General features: G+C 39.5%; 1 protein-coding gene across 8 annotated transcripts; it reads right to left on the bottom strand.

Annotated features, from left to right (window-relative positions):
• Positions 1-252: 252 nt before the first annotated feature.
• On the bottom strand, positions 253-16,860 carry LOC126378867 (zinc finger protein 391-like). 8 transcript variants are annotated; one of them, XR_007568151.1, is made up of 8 exons: positions 16,202-16,830; positions 13,137-13,257; positions 11,954-12,103; positions 11,325-11,468; positions 9,877-10,098; positions 4,168-4,765; positions 2,204-2,695; positions 253-2,165 (listed from the first exon to the last, which is right to left on the bottom strand). XR_007568151.1 is itself a non-coding variant. In XM_050027348.1 (8 exons), the coding sequence occupies exons 1-7, from the start codon at positions 16,328-16,330 to the stop codon at positions 2,260-2,262; spliced, it is 1,800 nt and encodes a 599-aa protein (XP_049883305.1). In that variant the 5' UTR covers positions 16,331-16,831; the 3' UTR covers positions 253-2,165; positions 2,223-2,259. The 8 variants fall into 8 exon arrangements, 7 of the variants coding, with proteins under 7 accessions (XP_049883305.1, XP_049883306.1, XP_049883307.1 ...); XM_050027348.1 differs by having other exon boundaries at positions 2,223-2,695; positions 16,202-16,831; XM_050027349.1 differs by having other exon boundaries at positions 2,242-2,695; positions 16,202-16,831.
• Between the last annotated feature and the right edge of the window lie 138 nt (positions 16,861-16,998).

Genomic DNA, 16,998 nt, shown 5'->3' with positions numbered 1-16,998 from the left:
GACAAGGAGAAGAAGAGATCGACGTTGGAACGAGCTTACCCAGAAAATGCCTAGTCACCCGTGATTTAAAGGACCCCAGGTTATAAGATACAGGAAACACCGACGCCGGCAGCCCATTCCATGAAATGATCAATTCTAAGATCTGGCCACGACATATTCGTATTAATACTCGTGACCGTACAGCGTAACGCGGGTCTGTTTCTGTGAGAACCCTCTATCCCTGTAAAGGATGCACAAATAAAAATAAACACGATTGTGTATACAATTTATTCAATGGAATGAACACAATAATTTGTGAAAAACAATCAAATTCGATACAGAATAATTCATACATATTTATCTAAAAAGGTTATATTCACAAGGATCAGGGGTACCTACACTCTATACGCTCTGTACAAAAACCAGGGATGTTAGGGAGCTCCGTAACCGTAACTATCGGATATCCGATATAAAAATATATCCGTAACCGAATCCGAAATAAAAGTTTCGGATAATATCGGATAGGGGCGCCCGGGCGGAGCCTAATTGAGACACGTTATGACAAGTTGTTTTGATCGGGTGGCCGCTGCTAGTGCCGACACTTTTTTTTAATTGTTTTTTTTTTTCATATTTTGTCGTTATAACATTATATAACTTGTCGTTATAAATAAAACCACTTTATTATAGGCATAGCTGGGCATTAACTCGTTCATCATCACCAGCCCATTAACGTCCCCACTGCTGGGGCACGGGCCTTCCCATGGATGGATAGGGAGATCGGGCCTTAAACCACCACGCGGGCCCAGTGCGGATTGGTGGTTATTAACGACTGCTAATGCAGCCGGGACCAACGGCTTAACGTGCCTTCCGAAGCACGGAGGAGCTCGAGATGAAAACTTATTTTTTGTGGTCACCCATCCTATGACCGGCCTTTGCGAAAGTTGCTTAACTTCAACAATCGCAGGCCGAGCGCGTTTACCGCTGCGCCACCGAGCTCCTCGACGAAGTTAACATTTTGATTAACGGATTAACTTTTAAGTTAACTTTTAAAAATGTTAACGGGCACGTTAACTTCCGTTAATATGCAGAAGTCTGTTACTCGTTAATCCAATGCCTACTATTTACCACACGGCACCACAGCGCGGCGCGAAATACAGGTGCAGACAAGTATGAATCTAAACGTATGACAGCAGTTGAGTGGATGCAGTAAAAAAGTGCATGAAAAAAAAAGGTAGAAGATGCATTACGACAAGAAGCAGTAGAAAATTCGAAAGACAGAAAGGAAACGACATACAAATAATAATAATATTTCTAACCTGTTAACTTCCAGAACCTATACCAACATAAGTTCACTAACGAAACGCACTAAAAACGCAATTTAACACATACCTCTTAACGGATTAACGTTAACTTGCGTTAATTCTTTCGAAATGTAACGCTTTAACGTTTAACGAAGTTAACTTTTTTGTAGCGGATTAACTATTTGCTTAACGGTGCCCAGCTACGATTATAGGTCATCATCACCACCTCATTAACGTCCCCACTGCTGGGGCACGGGCCTTCCCTATGGATGGATAGGGAGATCGGGCCTTAAACCACCACGCGGGCCCAATGCGGATTGGTGGTTATTAACGACTGCTAATGCAGCCGGGACCAACGGCTTAACGTGCCTTCCGAAGCACGGAGGAGTTCGAGATGAAAACTTTTTTTTGTGGTCACCCGTCCTATGAGTTCGGCCTTTGCGAAAGTTGCTTAACTTCAACAATCGCAGATCGAGCGCGTTTTACCGCTGCGCCACCGAGCTCCTCTATTACGATTATAGGGACCTATTTGTATTTTACTTTTGGAATTCCTTAAAAAATTGATATCCGTAACCGAAATTATCCGAAAGTAATTTGTTATCCGTTACCGTTCTATACGTAGTGCCGTGCGCTGAAATAAAGGGCGGGGGGGAGGCGTCAATCTCAACTGGTCCACCCTGGCCGCAAATTAACTTCATCAGGTTAGATAGCGTCCACATAAAACTCATACCGGGTTGTCATAAACAAAATTTTTAAAAGATTTAAAAAGGTAAATACCGGTGGCCGTAAACCTGCTGACCATCTATCACCCACTGACAGTCATATCACCTGCTGATAGTCATATCAACTGCTGACAGTCATATCACCTGCTGATAGTCATATCACCTGCTGACAGTCATATCAACTGCTGACAGTCATATCACCTGCTGATAGTCATATCACCTGCTGACAGTAATATCACCTGCTGACAGTCCAACACCTACTGACCCTCTATCACCTCCTTCCCTTCACCGTTATTGACAATGACCACAAACGTGGAATCACCATGCGTCATAGTATGCTTTTGAAGATACCTCTTGGATGAAAACTTCTTATCGCAGACCGGGCACGTGTACCCGTTGCCCTGGTGCCAGTCCTCGTGGTTCTTCAGCTCGTGTTTCTGGTGAAAACACTTGGAGCATAACTTGCACTTGAACCTCCTCTCTGGCCTCCTGTGGTTGAGTCTCACGTGCTTCAGGTAGTATGGTCTCCATGTGAATGTCATCTTGCAGAACTCACAATGGATCAGTTTGATTTTCTCCTTGTGCTGGGCCAGGACGTGTGCGTGCCTCAGATAGTCGCCTGTGAACACTTCCGGGCAGTAGCTACATTTGAATTTCCGCTCCTTCAAATGCACGCCTTCGTAGTGTTTCTTTCTGTAAAGAAAATAAATTTATTTATTTATTTAATAATAATAAGACACTTTATTGCACACAAATTAATATTAAATAAAATAAAAATAATTTAATATTATCAATATTATATTGGTGCTAATTCCTGTAAACACCATCTAATTTTATTGTAAATTATTTTTATTTAATTTAATAATAATAAGACACTTTATTGCACACAAATTAATATTAAATAAAATAAAAATAATTTAATATTATTAATATTATATTGGTGCTAATTCCTGTAAACACCATCTAAATTTTATTTTAAGTTAAATCTGTCATTGGTGCTAATTCCTGTAAATACCATCTAATTTTATTTTAAGTTATATCTGTCATTTTCTTATCCGCCGAAAAGGAAAGGGACGGGTAATTGACAAGCATAAAATTTATGGAACACACGTCAATTTTAAGCACAAATCTAAACCAACCGTCTAAAAATTTTACATCAGTCAATAATCCGACACATTCATTTACTCATTCTTCCTAAAATTAAGAGCTGTGAATCATCCGTCCCTTTCCTTTTCGACGGATATGAAAATGACGGATATAACTTAAAATAAAATTAGGCGGTGTTTGCAGGAATCGGGGCCATTTTCTTATCCGCCGAAAAGGAAAGGGACGAGTAATGGGCGTTTAGCTATACATTCGTACACAGCGGTATATGCATTCAATAAAATTGTGTCAAATTAAGAAAGTACGCATCGTCTTATTACGTAATTAGCGCGTGGTGCTTCGTAACGCGGTCGGGTTATATTGCGGCTCGGATCGACCGGGAGTACTCGTTTAAGTGTATTTTAAACTAAAATAATAATTTTGGTGGGTATTACTGCGAAAATTTTATTTATTTATTTATTTATTTATTTATTAAAATTAAACTTATTAGAAATGATGTTCCATCCTTTTTTCGCTTTGAGCTTCTATTTTTGCAAGATTTTACCATGCGCTATCCCATGTTGCCAGTTCGGCGCCTAATTGCGCACTGAGGTAAAGTACTGTCAACGTCGCTATATTAACAGTAACTTTGCGTCCCACTTTTCGAGCGCTAATGTTCAATCTACCGTAGTAGTAAATCTATGGTGTTACAGTTACAGTGACAGCCTCCGTGGTCTAGTGGTTAGAGCGTTACGCTCACGATCTGGAGGTCCGGGTTCGATTCCCGATGGGGACATTGTCGAAATCACTTTGTGAGACTGCCCTTTGTTTCTTAAGGACATGCAGGCTTGATGCACCTGATTGTCCGAAAAAATAAGATGATTCCGTGCTTCGGAGGGCACGCTATGCCGTTGGTCCCGGCTATTAGCCGTAAAAACACCTCCACCAACCCGCATTGGAGCAGCGTGGTGGAGTATGCTCCATACCCCCTCCGGTTGATTGGAGGGGAGGCATGTGCCCAGCAGTGGGACGTATATAGGCTGTTTATGTGTTACAGTTACAAAACACTAAATGAAACTCACCTATACTTTTCTAACGTGAAGACTTTCCCGCACTCATTGCATGGGAATCGTTGCTTGCTGTGCGTCTCAACGTGGCTCTTCAACCTATTCTCAGCTAAGAACGTGTCACCGCATTCCCCACATATATAGTTCCCGTAATGTGCATTCATATGGTAATCCAACAGATGAAAATGTGAGAACTTTTCACTGCACAGAGCACAGCGCAAATCGTCCTTCAAGACATACGGGATCGCTTTCGTATACGCGGCGTCTAAAGTCACGCCGTGTTGCTCTTGCAAATGCGTGAACATTGCGTTCCAATCTTCTATACCTACTGTACACACGGTGCATTGCAGTTTATCTATGTCAAGTTTAATAATTTCGTTCATATGAAAAGGTCTCATGAACATTTCTATGTTCTTGATACGTTCCTGGGCGTGTTGGGAGCGAGTGTGTGTCCTTAGGAGAACAGGGTCCTCGAACAGGGGCCCATCTGTGCCACAGTACGCGCAGAAGAAGCGGCTAACCTTGCTCTTGTAAGGTGTAGCGTTGGTGTAAGTTAGTATCATGCGGATTTCCTCATAAAATTTGTAGCTTTGCGATTTAGTCTCCGGGTCATCTGTAAGGGAACAAATAAGAATAAAATAAAATTATTGATACTTATATTATTATTATTAATTATTGAGGACAGAAGAGGCAAGATGATTGGACACCTAATAAGACACGACGAATTCATTAAAAACATCATAGAAGGAAAGCTAGAAGGAAAGAGAGGAAGGGGAAGACCAAGAAGAGCTTACATGGAACAGATTAAAGAAAAGGTTAACGTCGTGTCTTATAGGGAAGTCAAGGAATTGGCCTTTGATAGACTGGAATGGAAAATGCTACACCGACAAGAGCGTGGCTCTTAAATTGATGATGATGATATTACCCCCTCCGGTTGATTGAGGGGAGGCCTGTGCCCAGCAGTGGGACGTATATAGGCAGTTTATGATACTTATATTAGGCAGCTAAATTACTCAATTGTATACCAATATTTTGTTTATTTTTATTTTTTTAAAGAACGTCTAGGGCCCTGTGCCGAGGATTTTCTTGCAGCTTCTTTTCCCCGGCTATACAGGTTGTGAGAAGCTGCAGTAGTTTGAGGCGGATGAGACGTTCGTTATGTAAAAATTGACGATTCAAAGTGTAACTATGTTACCTACTGAATAAAGATATTTTTGAATTTGAATTCCCAGTAACAATTTACATTTGCTATAAGAACTGGGTAATTATGAATATTACGAACGGGCAAAAGGAAATGGCTCAGCTTGTGCTGCGATGGAGCCATGCTATGGCGCCATCCAGCGCTGGTTTTCAGTCATTTCCTCTTCCTGGGATATTGTGCGGATGTAATTGTCAACGAGGACTAGAGGACATTAAATAGAAATATACAGCAGCTTTAGAAAAAAATCAATAAAATCAAAAGACAATCAAATAAAATTATAATATACTAATTCGTCGTAAAATATAAATTATAATTCGTCATTAATTATTTTTTTATTCACATAACATAAGCTCGAATATCCCAGTGAAAATATAGATAGCGCTGTAAAAATTTGCTTTCGCTCAACCTTTTTTTTTTTGAGTTATATCTGCAATCAGTAAGTGTCCGTTTGTGTTACTATGAGCAGATGAGCTGAAGGGGAACTTGACTTTATGAGAGACAATATCCACTGACATATCCTCAGCAATTAGCAGGGGACCTGCTTCAATAATGAGGCGATTCGCTCAACCTTGCAAAAGCTATATTGCAATTTGACATTTGCGCATATAAGTGCGCAATGCGATGCAAATTGGTCGAATTCTCACTTTGACTTCCAATAACTTTTTTTTTATCCTTGATTTGACTGTTTTTATTTTTTCACTTAGCGGTACATATCTTTAGGCATAGTTATGAAGTAAAATAAAAGAATTATTAAGAACGGGATAGCGACAACATGATTATTTCTGAAGTAAGGTAGAAAATCTAGAAAAAGGTACAAAATGGGTCATATCTCGTAAACCGTAAATAATCGCTGAACATACATGGGGGTGTTTCTAATAGCTAATGAGCCCCTCTATCCAATTTTTCATTTTGAACGTGAACTTCTGGGCCACCCTGTATAATATCGTTTTTACAATAAAATACCAGATAATATTTTTAATTTGTAAGAAAAGAAATTTAAAGCTCATGTGAAGCTTACTTTATATAAAAAAGGCTTATTATAAGATTAATGATTACCTAGATGATAAAAATGTCTGGTATTAAATGTGTTCCTCTAGTTATTAAAGAACTTGTAATGTATACCCTCATTGATTTAAAAGATATGTTGCTGTTGCAGTTTCTTGTCATTTCTTCTCCTCGGCCATATTACCTTGCGAAATGACGTAAATGCAAAAAAATTACATTGACCTTCAACAAGTTTATCGAGTTTGTCCATGATAATTACGTTGCATAAATGATTGTGATTTCTAATTATTCATTATAACCCAAACAAATCAAAATGTTGTTATTACTCTTATCCTAGTAGGTAAAACACCACATTTCCCAACACAGGTATCTTTCATTATTCAGAAAAAATGGTGAGTAAAAGGTTTACAGAAATAAAACTACTATTTCATTTTTATGCCCACCCAGAAAGGGATTACGGGCGTGAATTTATGAATAGAATAGAATAGAAATAGTTTATTAAGCTATATATATTATAATTATAAAAGGACGCCACACACAAAAAAAGAAGACAACAATGGTGCTAATTCCTGTAAATACCATCTAATTTTATTTTAGGTTATATCTGTCATTTTCTTATCCGCCGAAAAGGAAAGGGACGGGTAATCGACAAGCATAAAATTTATGGAACATACGTCAATTTTAAGCACAAATCTAAAACAACCGTCTAAAAATTCGCCCGGGTTATTCATTTATTTACTCATTCTTCCTAAAATTAAGAGCTGTCAATCATCCGTCCCTTTCCTTTTCGGCGGATAAGAAAATGACAGGTATAACTTAAAGTAAAATTAAGAGATGTCTGCAGGAATCGGGGCCATTATCATATCAAATTTCCACTAAAACAATTACGAAAAAGCAAGACGGATGTTTGTCGAAATGATCGTAAGGTGGTGGTGGACGTCCTGAGATAAAAGGGCCTCACTCAGCACAAGTCGCGGCGCGAATCACGACGCTGATATTATGTGGACCCTATTATGTGGTTTGAGGTGCAGGTCGTATCGTATCGGGAGGTGAAGGTTTTGGCGGGAAGAAGAGAGGAATGGCGATTACTCCACCGACAAGAGCGCAGCTCTTAATTAGAGAGAGAGAGATTATGTAGTACCATCTTCCCCATGCACATTCAGCAAATGCCTTTTCAATCCGTACGGCTTCGCAAACTTCATTGAACAAATATCACATTTATATCTTTTTATTCCCGAATGAGAGTCAATATGTCTTCTAAACTCAACTTTGTTCGAATACGCCTTCTCGCAAATGTTACATTGGAATGGTCTGATCAGGAGATGGTAGCTTCTAACGTGTTCTGTGAGCGTCGATTGCCGAGTAAACTTAGCTGGGCAAGCCTTGCATTTAAAGGAGACAAGTTTAGCACCATGCTTTGATATCTCATGCTTATTCTTAGCCACCGCATCGGAGAATCTCTCCTCACAATGACCACACTTGTATACGTGATTCCTAAACCTATGCACTAGTCTTTCGTGTTCGTTCTTGCGAATTTTCGTCGCGAAAACCTTGGAGCAATAGTTGCAATTGTGTTCCCCGTCTAAATGTCTGTATTTGTGCATTCGCAAATTGTTCCGATTCACAAATGCGCGGTCGCACAAATCGCATTCGTAATTCCTGTAATGATTGTTCGTGTGTTCGTTAAGGAGCTTAAAGTTATTGAATTCGTTTCCGCAAATCGCGCACTTTAGGACGTCAGTGTCGAACTTAAAAGGGACTATTTGGTTGGGCATGTCCTCATGGATTATCTTCGAATGTTTTTCCCTCAAATGCATCGTAAGTTCGTCTAAACTGTCCATTTCTTCGGAGCATAGTTTGCATTCCAAGTTCGTCACGTCGAGTTTCACGACGAACTCGCCACAGTCCTTTCCTTTCATGAATGCAGCTTTTGCTGAATCATCGTGGGTCTCGTTGTGTTTTTTAAGGTCATTAGGATCTTGGAACTGTTTGGGACAGAAGCAGCAAGTGTATCCGAGACCCCAGCGGCCCTTTATTGGTGTAGCGTTGGAACAGAGCAATATGGACCGTATGTTCTCGTAATGTTTGGTGCTAATTTGCTGTTTTCGTTTAGCGTTGTCACCTACAACAAGAGTTCTTCTGTGAGGTATTTGTGGCACCACGTAATATTGATTGTAATATTAAGTACATAATGGTGCTAATTCCTGTAAATACCATCTAATTTTATTTTAAGTTATATCTGTCATTTTCTTATCCGCCGAAAAGGAAAGGGACGGGTAATCGACAAGCATAAAATTTATGGAACACACGTCAATTTTAAGCACAAATCTAAACCAACCGTCTAAAAATTTTACATCAGTCAATAATCCGACACGTTCATTTACTCATTCTTCCTAAAATTAAGAGCTGTGAATCATCCGTCCCTTTCCTTTTCGACGGATATGAAAATGACAGATATAACTTAAAATAAAATTAGACGGTGTCTCCAGGAATCGGGGCCAATATGACATAGCATCACGCCTATATTCCCAAAGGGGTAGGCAGGGGTGTGTTTAACTCCTACTCGTCGCCAGGACCTGAGCTATCACAGGGTTTGGATGTTTGGCGAAAAGCTAGTAGTATATCTATATACGTATAAAAACGAAACATTTTACGAATCTGTCATTTTGCGTTTTTGTCATTACGCGTCTAAACCCTCGAGACCGTACATGACTTCTCTTTATTTTGATCAGAATAATAATGGGTGTTGAAGTCGTATTTGTACCTTGGTGTAATAACAAGGGTCATCATTTATACCCAAAAACAAAGATGCATATGTCTGTTATCCATGAAATTAGAAGTTTAAACGAAGAAAAAACTTAACAACGCCTATCGTGTTTTTGGAAAACGCCAATTGGAAACTTCACTTCAAGAACTCATTGGTGCAAGTCTGGTACCGGGGTTCGAACTGGCGCTCCCCGATTGAGAAGCAAGCCGGTGTACCACAGAACCACAGTGACTCCTAATTACTAAGTCTACTCACTTTCTTTCTCTCTCTTTATTTAAGAGCTGCGCTCTTCTCGGTGGAGTAATTGCCACCATTTTCATTACTCCATAGATAGGGCGTGTAGAACGGTGGTTGCCCCAATCGCCTTCCGTTCCGCAGTGCACCGACCAACTTCTCAATCGGTGATGTTCTAGCTAGAGCCCTACCAGAATCCATTTCCTCGGCCTCCAACCAGAATAAATTTGAGGAACTGAGGAGCTCGGTGGCGCAGCGGTTAACGCGGTTAACTTTCGCAAAGGCCGGGCATAGAATGGGTGACCACAAAAAAAAAGTTTTCATCTCGAACTCCTCCGTGCTTCGGAAGGCACGTTAAGCCGTTGGTCCCGGTTGCATTAACAGTCGTTAGTAACCACCAATCCGCACTGGGCCCGTATGGTGGTTTAAGGCCCGATCTCCCTATCCATCCATAGGGAAGGCCCGTGCCCCAGCAGTGGGGACGTTAACGGGCTGGTGATGATGAAATAAAACTTACCGTAACTATCTCCGGCCGCCTCCTTCATTCTGAGCTTAGCCCCTAGTGTCTTAACAGGCACGTTGAATTGAGCAGCTGCCTCAGCCCTGGTCATCTTATTGGATAGGACCATCTCTATAGCGTTCATGAGGTCAGTTCTTGTGTAGTTCTTGTAAACCTTCAGTCGTTCACCCTTCTTCCGCTTCTTTGGCCATTTTCGTTTCTGCGACAGGACCGTTTGGGCTGAGGGACAAATGGGAAATCAATGATCTTAATAGGCGTCAACCCCATAGATTTACTACTACCGTAGATTGAACATCAGCGCTCATAAAGTGGGACGCAAAGCGACGTTGACAGTACCATGGTTCGAAGACCTGGGTGGTTAAAATGGCCACATCGAAGCAATTCATCTAAGAAAGCAATATTGCAATTTGACATTTGCGCATATAAAAGTAAGTGCGCAATGCAAACAAATGTCAAATAGCAATATTGCTTTCTTAGATGGATTGCTTCGATACAATACAATACAAATACACTTTATTGCACCGAAATAAAAAGAAATAATTACAAAAAGTCTCTTAACTAAACATGGCAAATGGCGGCCTTATCGCTTAAAGCGATTTCTTCCAGACAACCATAAGGTGAGGAAAAAGGTAAAAAAAAAATCGACGTGGCCATTTTAACCCCCCAGGTATGCTCAATCCTGAACAAGCCGCCATTGCTGCATCGATGACGTAAGTGTTACCATTCAATTGGTATCTCCAACATTTCATGGACGTAAATTTTATTTTTGAAAATTAAGTGAATTACTGACTTATGTATTGAATCTTCTTTTCCCCGGCTATACAGGTTGTGAGAAGCTGCAGTAGTTTTAGGCGGATGAGACGTTCGTTATGTAAAATTGTCGATTCAAAGTGTAACTATGTTACCTATTGAATAAAGACATTTTTGAATTTGAATCACTATTATTTTTCACACATATAAAAATCATTAAAATTGTACGTAATTTTTTTACTAAAAGTACAAAATTTACTTGCGAAGCAAATTAAAAACATTGGACGTGGGTAATTTATTTTTTACGAAATGGCAACGCTGGGTGGGATGACGTCAGCTGGGCTAACCTTGAAATGTTAGCTGTCAGTTTTGAGCATACCTGATTTTCTTATACCATGGACAGTACTTTACCTCAGTGCGCGATTAGGCGCCGAACTGGCAACACGGGGAAGTGCATGGTAAAACCTTGCAAAAATAGAAGCTCGAAGCGAAAAAAGAAGGATGGCACATCATATTTCTAATAAGTAATGAGATTGTGCATGTTATCACAGTATAAACATTTAAATTTTCACAGTAAGCCCACCGAAATTATTATTTTAGTTTAAATGGTTGAACACATCATGAAATGATCAATTCTACGATCTGGCCACGACATAACTATTTGTACAAATAAAAAAAACCCAAGGGCATCTCACCTTCACTATCATCCTCGAGATATTCCACCTGCATGTCAACATCGGGCTGACCCTCCGACTGGCTGGAGCAGTCCACATACTCCCTCTCCTGGTCCACACAACCCTGGCTCTCTTGCTCATCTTCTAAACTTTCGTTTGTCTCTCCTAAAAATGAAATGGGAAAATCGTTAAGAATCCTTGGACTTTCAGCAGTGTTTTTCTTCTATCGTGTGGGTTGTGAGGTGGATTACCAACCTCATCAACACTGGTGTCAGGGTTACTATTGAGCCGCCAAGCCCCTGACATGACTCATGTAACGACTACGCACTTACATCCGTATGTAGTAACCTGGACCAACGGCTTAACGTGCCTTCAGAAGCACGGATCGTCTTACTCTAGGACAATCAGGTGATCAGCCTGTAATGTCCTAACCAAACTGGGGATCACAAAGTGAATTTTGTGATATGTCCCCACCGGGATTCGAACCCAGGACCTCCGGATCGTGAGCCCAACGCTCAACCACTGGACCACGGAGGCCGTTCAATTGCTGGTTGACAGAGCCACTACTATCATCTATAATAAATGAATATGAATAAAAATTTGAAAAAAAAGGTAGCCCCGAAAGTCCCTAATTGAAAGTAGTAAAATACCTTCTTCTATGTATTCGTGCTGCATGTACTGTTGAACCATCTGTTCATGGTCCAGGTTTTCCTCATTGTCACCGTCTGACTCCTGGAAGTCTTCAAGGACCTCTATTTTAATTGGTTTGCTGTCTAATTTCGCCTCTGCTATGTTTTGCTCTGGAAAATTAACAATATACTTTATAATAATAATGATAAAAAAGTTTATTTAGGTAAAACCTACGACACACATATACATTTACAACATTAAAATATACAAACATTAATATTTAGTTGGAAAACATAAAGGTCATACTGTGGCGGACCCAACTAGTTGGCCAGCTAGTTCCGCCCACACGCAACAGATGGCGCCACATTCAATAATGCAGTCTTCAAGCAGTCGTGAAACGCGATATCGAAGTTTACACAGCAAGACGCATATATACAACTTCCAACACAACACTGTTGGATCGTCGATCCCTAGTCACACTACCAACTTGTGGCTAGCGGAGTACTATGCTCAGTTCGGTACCCCGAAAACATCCTTTGGCGGCAGCACACCCTCGCCGCCAAAATACTACCCAGGCCAAAAAAGGCCAGGGTTCAGTGAAACTTTACCCAGAGGGCAACAAATATCACAAATTATAATAGATTTATAATGGCTCCAATTCCTGCAGACACCTTTTATTTTAAGTTATACCCGTCATTTTCTTATCCGCCGGAAAGGAAAGGGACGGATGATTGACCACTGTTAATTTTAAAATGAATGAGTGGTGGAATGAATAACCCAGGCGTATCAAATAAGCACCTACCTGATATGCAACACATATTAAAAGATCGTATAAAACCTGCCCGGCCGTGCGTGCCCAGTTAGTAGAACTCCTCTCAGTTTGAGGTCGCAAGTTCGAATCCAGCACAGGCCTAAACCAATGATTGTCGAATTTGTTTTCGAATTCATGTTTGGATCATAAATGATTATCACGTGCTCAGCGGTGAAGGAAAACGTCGTGAGGAAATCCACGTTCCCGAGAAATGCATTTTCGGAGGTATGTGACCTAACCTGTGTTGGGCTGGTTTTCCCTTCGCGGGTTGGAAAAGTAAGTATAAGGTTAGGCAGGCAGTCGCTTCTGTAATAAACCAGACCTGTCAAATCTTCAGGTTAGGTAAGCGGACCCTGTGAAAAACGGGATAACGCTAGGGGGATGCGACTTACTGATGATCTCGTCGAGAATCTGTTTGGCAGACATCGCTTCCTGTCTGAAGACCATAGCATCTCGTAACCGTTTGATGCACGACTCACAGATCTGCTCCGAATAATCGGTCGACTCTTGCCACTGAGGAAGCAAATGTCAATCTTATTTTTTTACATACATAAACTCACGCCCGTTATCCCTAATGGGGTGGGCAGAGCCACAAGTAATCAAAGACAACTTGCAGCCAATGTTGATACGATGTCGTAAGCTGGATATGATGAACCATATGATGATAAGGGATCAGCCTATCGCCCATAACATTAGTCCATTATGTTAGAGGACACAATCCCTCTGTAGGTTCTTATTTTTTTTTATCTTATTAAAGTGGAGGTTTGAGACATAGGCTGTTTATTCATGTAGGTATTGATAAATTATAAAGTAGGGAATGCGATCCCCACTCGAGATCGCAAATTCGAGATCCCGCGGTTTCTTTTTTTATTTGTATTGTGATACACAGGATTACATAAAACAATTATAAAATAAAGTTTTCCATCACAAAAGGTAACAAGCTCAGCAGATATGCCAAGATGAAATATCTCGACGCTGGTTTTCAGCCTGCACCTGTGTTGGTGAAGGCCGATAATCTATAGGATACTGATAAAGTACAATAATCATCATCATTACCAGCCCATTAACGTCCCCACTGCTGGGGCACGGGCCTTCCCTATGGATGGATAGGGAGATCGGGCCTTAAGCCATCACGCGGGCCCAGTGCGGATTGATGGTTATTAACGACTGCTAATGCAGCCGGGACCAACGGCTTAACGTGCCTTCCGAAGCACGGAGGAGCTCGAGATGAAACCTTTTTTTTTTGTGGTCACCCATCCTATGACCGGCCTTTGCGAATGTTCCTTAACTTTAGCAATCGCAGACCGAGCGCGTTTACCGCTGCGCCACCGAGCTCCGCAAGTACAATAAACAACCACTAAATAATAAAAAGCAACCAAAAAACCAATAATAATACCAATACATGCGAAAAGAAAGTACATACGTCATTAAGGGCACTCTGTCGTTTTATTATTAGGTTCGTAACATCAAAACATGGAATAATTATCGTTGTGACAAAATACATACACTAGAATTAAAATAAGGAGAAAAAAATCTAATTATACACTTTTAAGGGTGATTATCAAAATGTGTCAAGTTGGAATCAGGGAAATTGGGAATTGAAAAATTCCTTTTTCATGTCGGAACCGAGGATCCTTTTGGATCTTTTTCATGTCCGAACCCAATTTTTCACGAAAAAATAATATGAAATTTCGCCACCAAACTTGAAATTTTGAGATTCACCCAAAGAGACAGCCATCAGTAAGTAGGTAGCACGTAACCTAGAGGTCGAGGTTTTTAATTATTTACTTTTTGTTTAGACAGAAAGTGTTCCTGCGCACGTTTTTTAAATTGGAATTATCAATCTCGCGAGATCGCGAAATTTTCGGCATCTCGTCTACCTACACCGTAAAAAATGTTAGGTTAGGATGGCTGAAACCGATGAAAACTGCTTGTTTGTGATAAGTTAATTAAATATTTCTTTGAAACAAAACAAAAACCTTTATTCTTCAATATTACTAACTAAATAATTAAGTTTTCTTTGGAAATCAGTATAATCAAAACAAAAAATATAACTCAAGGAGATTCGCCCAATCCCGTCAATCTCGAATGGGATCTCGTCGTATTATGCTTCGGGATTGATCCCGAAAAATTTGACGAGATCTCGCAAGATCGGGATTGCATTCCCTAATTATAAGAATTTTTCGGATTCCCTAATGTTCGGTTGACCAAGAGTTTTTTTTTTAATTCTTATTTTTACGAGGCTTTGAACACCCTGTGTGATCATGCCAGCCTCATAGGTGCTTCCATGTACCTATCCCTTAGGCAAGGGATTGGTCAACCAGATAGTATAAGAATTATAAGAATCCCTAATTATAAGAATTTTTCTGATTCCCTAATGTTCGGTTGAACGAGAGTTAAAATCAAGCTACAGAGACTGCAAGATCGCAAGGAGTGGAAATCTATTATTCGTGCTCTACTTCCCGACAGGGGATAAAAGGATTAGAAGAACAAGAAGATTTTTTATCGAGGCTGGAGACACTCTAAGCAGTACAATGAAAATCAAAATATTGTATTACAATTCAGTCATTAAATTAAAAGAATAATTTTACTAAAATTTCTATATCTATTATTATTTATTTATTTGTACACAATAGAACACAGAAAGAAACACACAAAGAAATCAGACAGTACACACAGTACAGATATCTATTTCTATTTTTTTTTTCTTTTATTTTACTTTTTTTTTGTAATTATTATTAATAAAATTATTCAGTCATTGAGGCGACACCTACCATCACTAACCAAAGATGATGAGATTGTGGTCAAATTTATTTATTTATTTATAGCCTTTTTTTTGAGATATTGAAGTTACATTTTAAAGTTTTTCCTAATCTAATATCTATGATAACCAATCTGTGTGTCTTCAGGCAAAGGTCTCCCCCATTTCCCTCCATTCTTTTCTGTTATCTACGAATCTGGTGATTATGGTCAAATGGAAACCTATTATTTTATCATAAAACATCTCTGGAGAGATACATACCTATATGCATAGATAGAATTTGTTATAATGGTTACTTACTGAGATGATTTAGTCAGACCTCAGTTAGACGTAGCGCAAAAACGAACAGTTCAGCCTAATATACGGTTCGATAATAGTCGAACCGAATAATATTCGGTCAGTCTGTTAAATCACTATTCGGCGCATCTCTAGTTCTAAAGATAATAGGCATAATAGGAACTAATAGGATAGGTATTACCTATCCTACTTACATAAAGAGACGTTACCCCTAGTACAACGACAAGTTTTATAAAATCTAGTAGATATTACTCATATTATAACATAACCTCGCAAAAGAAACAAATGCAATTACTAATTAAATTACATACGAAAATTTCGGTAACTTCATTCCAATTAATTTTAAAAACATATTTACGATATTCTATGATATTTTATATGCAGTATAGAAATACTTACAGAAAAGGAAAAACATTCGTTTAACATTTGTCCATAGATTTCTGTCCCACCATCATCAACATACTCCGCCCACAGTTCTTTTAATTCGCCATCTTCGAGGCAACATCTGCATTTGTCGAAATATCGCATGATTACTAGATTTTCCAGTAAGACGCTTTTAATTCCACGGTTTCACGTAAAATAGCACTATTTTTCTAAGATTTTTATAAACCCAACGCCATTTTTATTTTATCTGACAGGTTGACAACAGAATTAGCGATGGGCGTTATTAACCATAACTGGTTATATATGCAGTTACGAGCTCGAACAGTGATCACTCGTTTTCCACTACAACAAAAACTAGTGATATTCATAACGCCATTTAAACGATCGAAATAGGCATCAGTCTTCAATAACTCTTTTAATCACAACGCCATAAAGTTAAATCGAATTCACTCTTATGTTTAAGGCATAGCGTCGATGTTTGGCTACTTTCACTACTCACGCAAAATCACTGGTTTTACAATATTCGTAATGACAAGATGAAAACGACGTTTTACATTGACCACCTTACACATAGCTTTGACAACGTAAAGGAGTAAAACGAGTAATGTAAAACGCGCCTAAAACGCGCCTATCACGTTTGCTTCAGAACGTTGTGAAAATAACTAGTTATAAAAATCACTAGTTAAGAAACTAGTTATTGGAAATCACATAACGCTTACGTTACGTTATCTCAAAAACCGATAACGACCCATCGCTAACAGAATTTAAAAAAAATATCCAATAGAGATGGGCCGCGTGCGTACATAACGTTA

This window comes from Pectinophora gossypiella, chromosome 27 (genome assembly GCF_024362695.1).
Source record: "Pectinophora gossypiella chromosome 27, ilPecGoss1.1, whole genome shotgun sequence".
Taxonomy (NCBI): domain Eukaryota; kingdom Metazoa; phylum Arthropoda; class Insecta; order Lepidoptera; family Gelechiidae; genus Pectinophora; species Pectinophora gossypiella.
Note: the sequence above shows the minus strand (reverse complement) of the source record. Positions and strands in the feature narration are given on the sequence as shown.